General features: G+C 43.0%; 1 protein-coding gene across 2 annotated transcripts in view; it reads left to right on the top strand.

Annotated features, from left to right (window-relative positions):
• Positions 1 to 2,354: 2,354 nt before the first annotated feature.
• The window catches only part of LOC144807241 (eukaryotic translation initiation factor 4E type 2-like), a 48,726-nt gene continuing 38,458 nt past the window's right edge, over positions 2,355 to 12,622 (top strand). For both annotated transcript variants that reach the window (XM_078673092.1, XM_078673093.1), the window contains exons 1-2: positions 2,355 to 2,511; positions 6,308 to 6,407. In XM_078673092.1, coding sequence (XP_078529218.1) covers positions 2,492 to 2,511; positions 6,308 to 6,407 — 120 coding nt within the window. In that variant the 5' untranslated portion in view covers positions 2,355 to 2,491. The remainder of the gene's footprint in view (positions 2,512 to 6,307; positions 6,408 to 12,622) is intronic.

The following is a 12,622-nucleotide window of genomic DNA, read 5'->3' as shown; positions in this document are numbered from 1 at the left end:
GGCCTGGCAGGTGATATTTCCTCACTGGTCTGGCTGGCAGACACAGGCGAGCTTTCTGACAGCTCAGGCCTGACCTTCCACAGCTCTTATACTTACACAAATCATCACTGCCTGCTGCTACAGCCTGGTGGCCCATCTGCCCAGCCAAAGAACCTGGAAGACACTGAGGGCAAGAGCTCATCCGGGTAGACACACTCCTTAGACTCCTTAGACACTTCTAGTGGCACACTCTAGTGAGGTGAGTTATGCACTCACCCTGCACTGAAGCTCACTCAACTCTGCAGCATGTGCATTACTCTCCTAGGCTGTCCTTTGAGCTTTCGATATATGGTACTGAAAAGAAGAGGCAAGTTATTCTTAATTTCATTATATTTGGAGACACATTGGTCTCTACAACTTAACTGGTGCCTAATAAATAATGTCGATCCACGGTTGGTGTCTTGTCAAACTAATGATATGGCTCAGCAGGCCCCCTGCAAACTTCTTCATTGTGCGTATTATTTGCAATGAATGATGGTGCCACAGTTGTTTTACAGTACTGTCATCTTAGAAAGAGCTGTAGGGTAGGAGCCTTCCATTTCCGGAGTTTTGCATTTGTTTCAAGATAATTTCTGATATTTAGCTCTTTCAATGCACTTTATTGCTTAGTTTTACTTGCAAAAAGGTGTCACTCTCAGTATCACACATATGACAGTTCAATGTCATTCATTAGTACATCGAAACCATGGAAATGTCACACATACGCAATCTGAAAACTTGGCAGCTATGGAAATAAATTTTTGATTGACAGCTGTGTTGACAGTAAAGAAAAGAAAATAATCCTGACCTCTCCGTTCTTAACAGAATTGCAAATTCTTGATGCGATAGCTAGAATTTCTTTTACTGCGTTGCATATAATTTACAGGCACTTGAAAATATCACAAGTTTCCTGTTAAAATGTACCTGAACTATTAGTCGATTTACTAGTTTCATCATTACTAAAATTGTCAGACTACAGAAGAAAAATAGATTCTTAAATAAATTACTTATTTCTGAGATGCAAAATCTAGGGCCAGATGTAGGTAAATGTATGTTTGCAATTCTTTAATAGCGATTTTTAGGGAATAGCTATTAAGGAATCGCAAAATGCCATGTAGGTAGGAATCGCAATATTTTTTGCGATTCCTTAATATTCCTTAATTGTGAATTGCAAATTGCGATTCGCAATTAAGGAATACCTTCCCATTCATTCCTAAATGAATGAATAGGAATTCCTCCCGCAATTTGCGAGTCACCAAGAGACACTCGCAAATTGCAGGCACAATTTCAAAGGTGCCAGGGTTCCAAATGGACACCCTGTTGCACCCCTGAAATGTGCATGTGTGCCTAAGGGCATGAATGTGTGCCACATGGCACTTAAAAAAAAGCAAAAAAGTTATTTTTTTTTTTTAAAGGAAATCGCTAATTACCACCAACTTAAAGTTGGTGGCAATTAGCGATTCCTTAAGGCTAAAGTGCCCTTTCTTTTGTGCTACTTACATTGCATTTAAGGAATCGCAATTTTGCGATTCCTTATTCTGCTAGTAGGTTTCAATTTACCTACATTGCTTGCTGCCAAATAGCGATTGCAAACGCTGTGCTCGCTATTTGGCCACCTACATCTGGCCCTAAGTGTCTATTACAACTGCAATGAAGAGACTGATTCTAGCTTGAACTTTTTTTTACGACTTTACCTGTTGTGAACCCCGTAGATTTTGCATCAATGTTGACGTTTTACAATTTATACATAGTTAAAGGGCCTGCGTTGCCACAGATGTCCCTGCTGCATTACTAATACTATCAAGGCCTCCTATGGAAAGTCACACGTTTTTTTCCTTGCAAAGTGAATTTTTGGATTGGTTAAAAGCTGTATTCATTCAATTTCACGGAGCCTATTAAAAATCTGAAACCATCTAAAAAAAATACTTTTGATGACATTAAATATTCGTGCATGGGCAATAATGGGATGTAGGACACTTTAGGGCTTTTCCGACTTTCTGTGCGTGGTAGAGCCCTCCTTTGACATCTATATATTCAATATGATTCACAGAGTAGTCGAGCAAACACATGCCCAGCAATGAGAACGCATTTATTAAAACACTTTGGGGTTTCAGTCTACATGCATATGCCAAACAGTCCATTTACAGGCTTTTCACTGCGCATGCGCAAGCGTGGCAACGCGCAGGCTCAGATGGTTGACCCTGGTGCGCATGCGCAATAGTTCACAGCACGTGCTCGGAAGCGTGATCCCGATATGAGGCTCCGTGCGCATGCGCACTAATTTGAGGCGCAGAGTGGCGAGCCCCGTGCGCAGGCGCACTAGTCTAAGGCGCATGCGCAGAAGGGCGTCCCAGTGCGCAGGCGCGGAAGTAGGGATGCGGTGCCTGGCTGTGCTCGAGGGCCACCACTGACGAGCGAGCAGCTGCCGGGCCCCGGGCCCCAGAGCGGCCTGCGCCGGCCCAGCACCGAGGCCATGAGCGGAGGGGAGACACGGTGAGTGCGGGCGGGGGGTGGAGGGGCTGAGGGCCCAGCAGGGGGCAGAGAGGAGGCAGGAGAGGGCAGACAGCTGGAGGGTGGACAGGGGAGGAGGGCAGGGGCCCTAGAGAGTGGGCAGAGTGCAGGGGAGGGGGTGGTGTGCTGCCTGGAGCAGAGACACAGAGGAGGCAGGTATGTAGGCAGGAGGGTGGGGTAGTCGGGGGCAGAGGGCTGGGGTCCTATAGATGGATCAGTGGGCAGGAGAGGGGGGCTGGGGTGTGTTATCTGGAGCAGAGACATTGAAGAGGCAGGTATGGAGCAGGAGGGTGGGGGTAGTCTGGGACAGAGAGGAGGCAGGAAAGGGCAGAGGGCCAGGATCCGAGAGAGTGGGCAGAGTGCAGGGAGAGGGGGGGTGATGTGCTGCCTGGAGCAGAGACACAGAGGAGGCAGGTATGGGGCAAAGAGGATAGTCGGGGGCTGGGGTCTTCGAGATCGAGCAGTGGGCAGGAGGGGAGGACTGGGTGTGCTGCCTGAAGCAGAGACTCAAACGAGGCAGGCGTGGTGCAGAAAAGTGGGGGCAGAGAGGCCGTAGTAAATGGCAGAGAGCTGGGGTCTTACAGTGGCCATGGGAGGAGGGATTGGGTGTGCTGCCTGGAGCATGGACACAGCAGGCAGGTATGGTGCAGAAGGGCGGGGGTAGTCTGGGGCAGAGGGCAGGGGCCCTAGAGACTGGGCAGTGGCCTTGGGAGGAGGGATGGGGTGTGCTTCTTGGAGCAGGGACACAGAGGAGGAAGGTATGGTGCAGAAGAGTGGGACCTGAGATGCATGTAGCACTGACACAGTGAGCCCCTAATCATGGGCAGAAAAACTAAGTAGGATTCTAACTCCTAACGTCTCCGGAAGTGGAATCCTACAATCCTCGACTCTGAAGAGCTCGTAGGAAGTCATGTCTACTCTTCAGTGACGCCACAGGAAGTGACATGCATTGGACATTATATGGAGAACAGCAACCCTGTCGGACAGTGAAAGTGCCCTGTATCTGTGCTTGCTTTTGGTAGCATTGATTTAAACACATAATTACACTGCACTCAATGTAACATACACTCCAAACAATACCACTCAGTGCCACATAATTACACGCCACACAATTATACTCTACTGAATACAACATACACTCTTCATAATACCACTCAGTGCCACATAATTACACTGCACTCAATGCAACATAAATACACTCCACATAATACCACACAGTGCCACATAATTACACGCCACAAAATTACTCTACTGAATGCAACATACACTCCAAATACCACTCAGTGCCACATAATTACACGCCATATAATTACTCTTCTCAATGCAACGTAAATACACTCCACATAATACCACTCAGTGCCATATAATTACACACCTCATACTCTACTCAATGCAACATAAATACACTTTATCTGTCTATCGCCCTCACTCTATCTGTCTGTCTATCGCCCTCACTCTATCTATCACACCACCACAGCATCACTCGGGGGCACCACAACATCACTATGCGCTACTACAGCATCACTGAACGCCACATCATCACTCGTCGCCACACAGCATCAATCTGTGCAACCATTCAACAACAACTGGTTCAAATATGTTCTCTCAATGTTTCAAGCTTTATTACAAATGTCACAAAAAGATGTTAATATTTCACTTCTGTTCTTGGATTTTTGTCACAATAAAATACAATGAACATAATCTTCACAAAAGTTATTTACAAAAGCTATTGCCATTACAAATTACAATAACTTTTATTTAAGTATTAATTATTAAAAAAATTAAAAGCCATTTTTATTTGTAATATCAATACATCTAAGTCACGTAAATACAACACATATTGCATTACAAATGCTATAGGTGTCACATTTGCGAAAGTTAAAACTATTGGCAGTGTAAATGACAAAGCTATTAATTTCGCTATTTTCAAAACCAACATATAAATAAAAAAATTGTAATTTACAATACCAATAGCTCAAACTTTCCTAATGCGAACCCTATTGCATTGCAAATGCTTGTTAATGGTGTATGTCAGCCGGGGATAATATAGGTAATTCATAACACACCTGCCCCATTACAACTATAGCCATACATCGCTAAGATCTCCACATCAAACAAAAATTCCTCCTACACGGAGAACATAAGAATCTTAAGAGCTCTGGACAAGCCCGCCTTACGCTTTTAAGGTACTAGTGTAATTGCACCCCTATGGTGATTCATGCGTGAAGTGCAGATGAGGGGGTTGTGTAATTTTTAAATATTGTTTCTATGTATCTACACACAGTACCCAGATTATGTAACCATGTCAAACTAGGAGCTAACCATCTGCTCAGTTTCCAAACAGAGCCTGTTAGTCTTTCAATTTTGACAAAGCCACGAGGTTGGCTGATGCCTGTCAAAGGCAACACTTTTTGGTTGTGCCATAGCTTGTTTTTCTTTGGCTCTGTTATGCTATGTTTAGATTCTGACTATTATCAAGATGTTTGGTTTTTGTGTATCTGTCATACCTGGTTTTCACTGCACAGCAAAAACCTTCAAGTCGCGTTTCAGTGTCCTGCATCTGACCATGTTTTGATCCACAACTTATTGGAAAGTTGACGCTTATCTTACAGAAAGAGGCAGTTTAACTAAAAGTGAAGCTTTGGTTAAAAGGGAATGATGTGCCTATGCCCACCACCCACCCCTGTGTGTTTGTGTATGTAACTCCACACTTTGGTCCCAAAGTAACCATACTTTGACATCCCCTGCAGACCACCAGTCCTGATTCCTGCCAAGAGGCGCTGAGGCTTGTTGTTCCAAGTCACTGGCGAAGTCATTGCTTACCGCAGAGCTCCAAATTTACGATCTCTTATTGTGAGAGCTGAAATCAAGCAAGCTGTAACAAATGCAGGGGTTCATTGCTGTGACTCTAAAAGATGCATCACGTGTGAATACCTTTTACAAACATCATCAGTTACTAGTTATGTTACCAGAAGGACCTATGCAATAAGGCAGCATCTAGCATGTCGCTCAACATGCATTATTTATGTGATTCAGTGCCAACGGCAAAGCTGTAAAAAACAATATGTAGGCCAAACAGTGAATGACCTCCGCACACGATTCAGGAACCACAAATCAGCAATAATTAATAAGAAAATTGACCAGCCTGTAGCCAATCATTTTAACCTTGTGGATCATTCACTATCAGATTTGAAGATTTTCCCCGTAGAACATGTCTCAAAGGAAGAACTACTGGACTCCCAGGAAAACTTCTGGATGTACCGTTTAAAATCATTGCATCCAGATGGACTGAACATTACTGACAATACAACCTGATTAATGCATATCTCAAGAACTCTCAGGGCTGCATTGATTCCACATTCCAAATGGAATCTTCACTCATGATGCTTTTTGAAAATTCAGCTGTGTCATCTGTGCAGCCACTGAGCTTACCATCTTGAAACTACCTGAGGAAGGCGGAAGCTGAAACGTTGTAGTGGAAATATATTTTTGTTCTTTGGTGAATCTATCTGTTTGAGTCACTACTTTCTTATATATTTTATTTCTTTGTGACTCATTGTATCCTTTGGGATCCAGATTTTTGCCCTGGCTGGCTGTTGTTTTCTTGTGATCCTTCATCTTCAATATATATATATATATATATATATATATATATATATATATATATATATATATATATATGTTTCGGCAACCTTAATACTGCAAGAACAAGTGCAACCCTACCCCCACTGCACTTTATTCATTTTACATGGGCTTTGTTTCACCTCCTCTTTTGCAGACAAAATGATGAAGAGAGTAATGACCCTGCTGAAGTACCACCACAAAGTGAGAAGGAGACCTGCAGCACTGGGACGGTGGAGACCACCATAAAATACAAGGTATGGCGTAGGACAGGAACCCGCCCGCAAAGATTCATGGTCTATCTTTTATATTTTTCAATCTGAAATGTGGGCAGAAAGTAAAATAAACTGTTTCCTTATCTGTATCTTTTTTTTTTTTAAACGTAAAAAATGGAAATAGGGACATAAAGTTGTCTCCCCATGCTATCAGTCATGAATTCAGGCAAATAACTGTTCACATTGACAGCACGGTGTACTGAAAACAGGTTACCTAGTGATGTTTGGAATTGCGTCAAATGTATTTTCCTGCACTGCTATTTGCTGCTTTCTGTAATGCAGTAAAGTATATGCCATTTTCAGCTATATAGCCTTTAGTCATCCAAGCATAGCTAAATTAATGTAGAAAGTCTTTTGCAGTTTTTTTGCCATAAAACTGGAAATATGTATGAATAAACAAAGGTACATGGATTGCGAAATAGCAATCCAATATCTTTTTTTGCTCATCACTGTTAGTGAGTTTTACATTTAAAAGAGCTAAAAAGAACAATAAAACCAGTAGTGCTAAAATATTATGGAAACTTGTCCTAAAAGTTTCATTATGCTAAACCATGTCTGCAAATATTAACGTTTCCTGTCTTTGGGCAGTAAAATCTTGTGAAGTTTGCCAATCGGACACTATATTACCACTTGTGAAAAATGTATAAATACCCCATAGAAATGTAAAATAAAAAATACTGTGAAACGGAGATCTCTACTTAAAAACCTATTGCTGTGGTGTTCGCCAGTGGCCAGTTACTGCAGCTTTAAAATCAAGGCGTTCACGCCTTCCACCGTTGTGGCCCCACTGTTTTCTTTGTGGGCTTTTGTAGATTGCCTTTTTGAAGTACTGCGACTGCCAGCCTTCATTTACCAACGTCTCTTCTATTTTTGGGGGGGAACTTTGCAAAGCAATATTGATGACTTAGCAGTCTTGGCTCTAAACTAGTGTATATATGCTGCGTTATCCAAAACCAGCTTCACGACTCCGCTTTATGTACCTTTTTTGTGTTTACATTGCCAGTAAGTAGAAAGAAGAACGACGTTCCCTAGAGTTCCATTTGCTTTCTGTTGCCAAATCCTAATTTTGTTTCTTAACTGCATTCACCAGCAGACATGCAAGTGTCACATTTTTTCTGCCTGCTCAGCCATGCTTCTAAAATCCTTAGCAGAAGCCTGGTAGCACCAGCGCTTAGGCACTGCAACAGACTTGTCTGAATGGGTTGTGCAAATGTTGACTATAATTCTTGGGAGGCTTGTACCTTCAGGGTGCCTACTCTTCTGCACGCTTATGTGATTCCATATTTGAGGATGATGCTCATCAGAAATTGCTCCTGCTCTGTAACTAGGCAGCTGCTTTTAAATATTGTGTACAGTTTCATTAAGTGCTTTTATGCCTCCGGGCAAGAATCAATCCTGATATGGTGATCTTTTGATGATGTTTGTCTTCTCTCTCTTCATTTAGCTTCTATCTCATTATTTAGCTTAACAATGTCGATGTCTTTATGGGTTTTCTACAGCACTTGCCGTGTTTCCTTGCAGACACTTTACTTGCTTTAAGAAAATTGAGGGTGTAAACCAAAGGTTACTCGTATGAGTATGAATAAGTAGGAGGGAACCACACATCTGACATGACCCGATCAAAGCTTTAAAGCACTTCTAAGCACTGTGACATCTCTATACATTACATATTTTCAAGTTTTGTTTCCTTCCGTCTGGCCCCGTAATCTTGTTAGTACATTCATAGGTTACCCAGGAAGAGTCCTGGAAATTGAAGTTGTAAAAAGTAGGGAAAGCTAGAGGACTTCCATCATGGCACTTCCATTTCTCCCCTTGAAAAAATCTTTGTAGCTATATAGAATGAACAAAATGGAAATCAAAAGAAGTAAAGAAAATTCACACAATGGACTGTAGGGTGCTATTTAGTGCTAAAACTCTCTTCTGCACTGGAGTTTCTCTTGTGCACTGAGACCAAGCCTGTACATTGTAAGTCCTGTTCATGGGATAGATCTGAATAGATTGTGAATGCTTTTTAATACAAGTGAAGGTCTGAAAGCAAGTGACTACTTTGAGCCCCCTCGTGCCGAAAATCCACTGAATAATTCGAATCAAGGAAAATATTATTCATCCATGGGCCATTTCACATGCGTGGGATCTGGCCTCTGGTCCAATTTTGACCAATCCATGGGGAATAGGTAGAAACAGTACTCTCACTGAACTGGGATACGATCCGGCTTGTGGTTTCCTTTTTGGAAACTGCTGACCTGATCGTGTGCAGAAGATGGAGGTGAGCTTACATTCCCAGGGGTTGGAAGCATAATCGGACGTTCCTGACCTAGACAGTGAGATGGGGTTATAGGAGACCAGCTTTCCCTTAATAATTCAATGAAGTCCTTTTGCTATAAAAAAAAAGCTGCTGATCAATCTTCCTGTCTACAGCATTTTGGTGTAGATAGGGTTGCAGCCTTTGTTCAGAATGTGAGGGTGCTTTAGAAGATGCCAGCCTTTTGTCCCTTTTCTTGATTGCTATCGGTGTGGCAGTTGATAGTCTGGGGCAGAATGCTCCCCACCTCTTTGTGCACCTGTTATGGGTGCTGCAGCCTGTAGATAACCCTGCGGTGAGGCGCATCACTCTAGGCAAAGATGGAGCCGGTAAGTCACATGCAAGTAGAGCCCACCCAGACCAGTTCTGAAAGAGCAGTCCAAGAACGCACAGCCCCTCTACTGCACCTCTAGGAGAATGGAACAGTTGACCCTCCTGTTGTTCTAGTTCCAAGTTCTCTCTGACCAAGGAGAGGTTGCTCCACAGAGCGTCTAGAAGAATACTGCATCACCAGAGCTGGTATCTGCTTGATAGGTTCCCAAAGGTGAGTGGGCATCACTTGAAGTCTTGTCTGATAGAACGGTCTCCCTGTCCTGGACCTTCAGTGTTGTTCTTGGAAGCGGAAAAGGAGAAACTGTGTGATAGTGTTTGCTGCATTGTTTGCTATACACGGAACCTACTTGGGTCAACATTGACTCACAACTCTTGTACTTTGAGCAAGACTGTCTCGGGCTCTGTTAAATGACGGATTCCTTTTAGGGTCATCCGATTGAGGAATTGAGCTCCACGTCAAATTCTTCCGTGACATTTGGTTTTCATGCCATGGTAAGTGTTACTTGCCAAGAAGTAGCTCAATTGCAACTCTGAACCAGGCGCAAGCACTTGGAGAGTCTTGAGGGTCTTTCTTTCGTTCCTAGGAATGGTGGACAATCCAGCTTGGTCTTTTCACTCCTTTCAAATGTATCTTCGAAATTCTGAGGTTAACATTTTCTAAAAATCAGGATCTTGAGGCAATCTACCAATATCCTGTTGCCACTGCTAGTTGCACCAGTCACACTGCGTATGACCCCGACAGTTAGTTACTTCAGTGCGATTTCTCTCTGCTCTCTTTCAATCCTGATGCCTAGAAGGTAACACTATTCTGTTAAGGGGCCATTACATCTGTTGACCGCTTCTTCACCGTCTTCTGCCTCATGAGGAACACGTCATAGTACACATCTTTAGCTGTCCTTGGTCCTCCCTGGACAGAGGCCAGCCTGGATTTGACATACTAGGATGTCGCCTGTACCCCTCAAAAATAGGCAGTGTCTAGTCACCACTGATGTCTTCCGGTCTATGATGCCATATTGCACTTTGCTTGCTCATATGGGAGAAGTTAAAATATTAGATAAAGACTGCTGAGTAGAAAACCAGCATTTCCTCAAGAGGTAAGATGATTGCAACTGTGTTTACTAAGCTGAACTTACACCCAGGCAGAGAAAGCGACTGAATGTATGCTGTTAGGAGTACCTCCCGTATGCCAAGCCTCGAAAAGCACACAATGGATGGGATTTTGATTAAGTGTATAGCTGAAAACGCTGCTGCTACATTTTAGTATCTGGTCTCCTTCTGGATTTAGAACCAATCTCCGTCTTCTTTTTGCCCTTATTGGTGCAATATCCAGGCACACCATGTACTCCACAACATGGGATCTCTCGTCTATTCAGGAACTATTCCAAGATATTCTGGGAAGATTGCAGAGTGCTGTTGTGAAATAATTTAACATCAGCAGAGTTGGAGACTCTTAATTCCATATTTCAGCTTGACTGTTCGATAGGAAGGGATCAAGGAGTGTGTTCACCCTCAAAATATAGTTGTAGGTGGGACAGATTAGGTGTTTCCACTCTGGAGACAGTTCTTATTCGTAATCACTCAAATCTTTTGCTGAACTCCAGGAAGAGTTTGGCTTGCTGAAAATGTCTACAACTACGATGTGCATAATACCCATACATAAGGTGCCTAGACTCAATACCTGGCGTGAATCCACTGAAAGCCAAGTTTACCCTCGAGGAACTTCGTGAGCGAACGGTCTTCCTCTTATACAGATCTTTAGTAATCAATACACCAAACAACTTTGACAAGCTTGAGTAGTCTGGTAGATAGATGTAGACTCAATGGAGAACGTGAAATGGTAGGAAACGTTGACAGTACCCCAAGGAATGGCAATTGCCATAACATTTCATATGATACAATTTAAGTACCTATACAGGATATACTATCCCAGAGTTGTTCTAGTGCATTAAACAAGATTAGTCACCTGTATGCAGCTTAGATGTCAACCAGAGGAATGGAAATCATTGTACACTCTATGGCGCTGCGGAGTCTGGAAGGGGATCGGGGGTGGGGGAGGTGGATGAAGCATGCAACAATGTTGTGTGCACTCTGGTTTCTTTCATCCCATAAATACTACTCCTAATAAATATTCTGGATGATCTGGGCTGTGAGATACCAAAACCTATTTTATGGCTTGGGTTTGAAAGTGGCAAAAAGAGAGGGAGAGACCAAGACTGTCATAATCCAGTAGGGCCAACTATTCAAAGCTGGAAGCACATCGTCGGTGAGGTAGACATCTGAAGAGCCCATTTAGGAAGCAAGGGGTTGCCCTTTAAATCACCAGAACATCTTGGAAGCTTGGGCTCAATGTCCGGTTTCGTGGACAGAAAGTAATCTAGTTCCTACTCCACGAGACTGCAGAATTGGTTCCTGTATAGGTATTGGGAAATTATATAATGAATGTAAGAGTATGTACTGTGAAGGTTTTAAAGGCCTGCATTGATTGTTACATTGTATTACTTCTATCAACAATGGGTACTCTGGAACTGTTTAAAGTTCTTAATTTATCAAAAAAAATTAATCTGCACCGATTCTGACCTACCGCATTTAATTAATTGGTACAGTGTTGAGCTCACATGAGCAAGCGCTTGGAGTCACTCTGGTGGTCCAGGGTTCAAGATGCAGGTCCTATCCTTTTCACTCGGGCTGCACAGTAGCATTCCTTCTTGCAGCAAAACAGCTCTCCTGAGCCTTAAACAAATCCAGAGGAGTAGTGAAGATTTTGGCTGAGGGTCCAATATTTATACTTGGTGTCAGCTTTGAAGTTGGAGAAGGTTTTGGAGGTTTCTATCCCCCCCAGAGGTGTCTTGAATTTCCTGCCTCCCAGCCCTGAACCCCAGCTTGTGTAGGGGCACAAAAGACTAGTGTCAAACCTCGTCTGAGTGTGCTCAGAGCATTTGGAATGTGGAAGTGTGGTAAGTTACTGCATCACACACCATACTCCCCCAATCAAGTCCGAATTGGCCCAACCTGCCAACACCTATTCCCCTCTTTCTCGCTGCTAGGAACAATACACAAAGGCCAACTGCCAGCTACACCTAGTCATGCGACCCAGGGTACAGGCTGTAGGCACCAAGTGATTCAGGCAAGGAAAGTCAAACTTTCCAAAAGTGGAATTTTCAAAATCTAGACTTAAAATCTGACCTTACCATTAAAGATGGTTTTAAATTACAATTCTTCAGACACCAAACCTGACATTCTGATGTGCTCCCAATTGACAGTTATCACTTAATAAATGTAAAAAGTTAACCCAATGTTAACATATCAGAGAGAGGCCTTGCCTTAGTGAAAAACAAATTTTAGTTTTTCACTACCAGGACCTGTAAAAGTTAAAGGCACACGTCCAACTATTTAAATACACTGCACCCGGCCCTATGGGCTGCAGGGCTCAAAAAATCCACTCGCAATGTCGGGCAAGATTTAACAGGATGCGCTATTTCTAGTTGGTCTTCCTACATTTGTTTTCCTTTCTGTGACAGAAGTTAGAGGATTTTGTAAACCGTGCACTACCACATAATGCTTT

The sequence above is a fragment of the Lissotriton helveticus genome, unplaced genomic scaffold (genome assembly GCF_964261635.1).
Source record: "Lissotriton helveticus unplaced genomic scaffold, aLisHel1.1 SCAFFOLD_787, whole genome shotgun sequence".
Lineage (NCBI taxonomy): Eukaryota > Metazoa > Chordata > Amphibia > Caudata > Salamandridae > Lissotriton > Lissotriton helveticus.
Note: the sequence above shows the minus strand (reverse complement) of the source record. Positions and strands in the feature narration are given on the sequence as shown.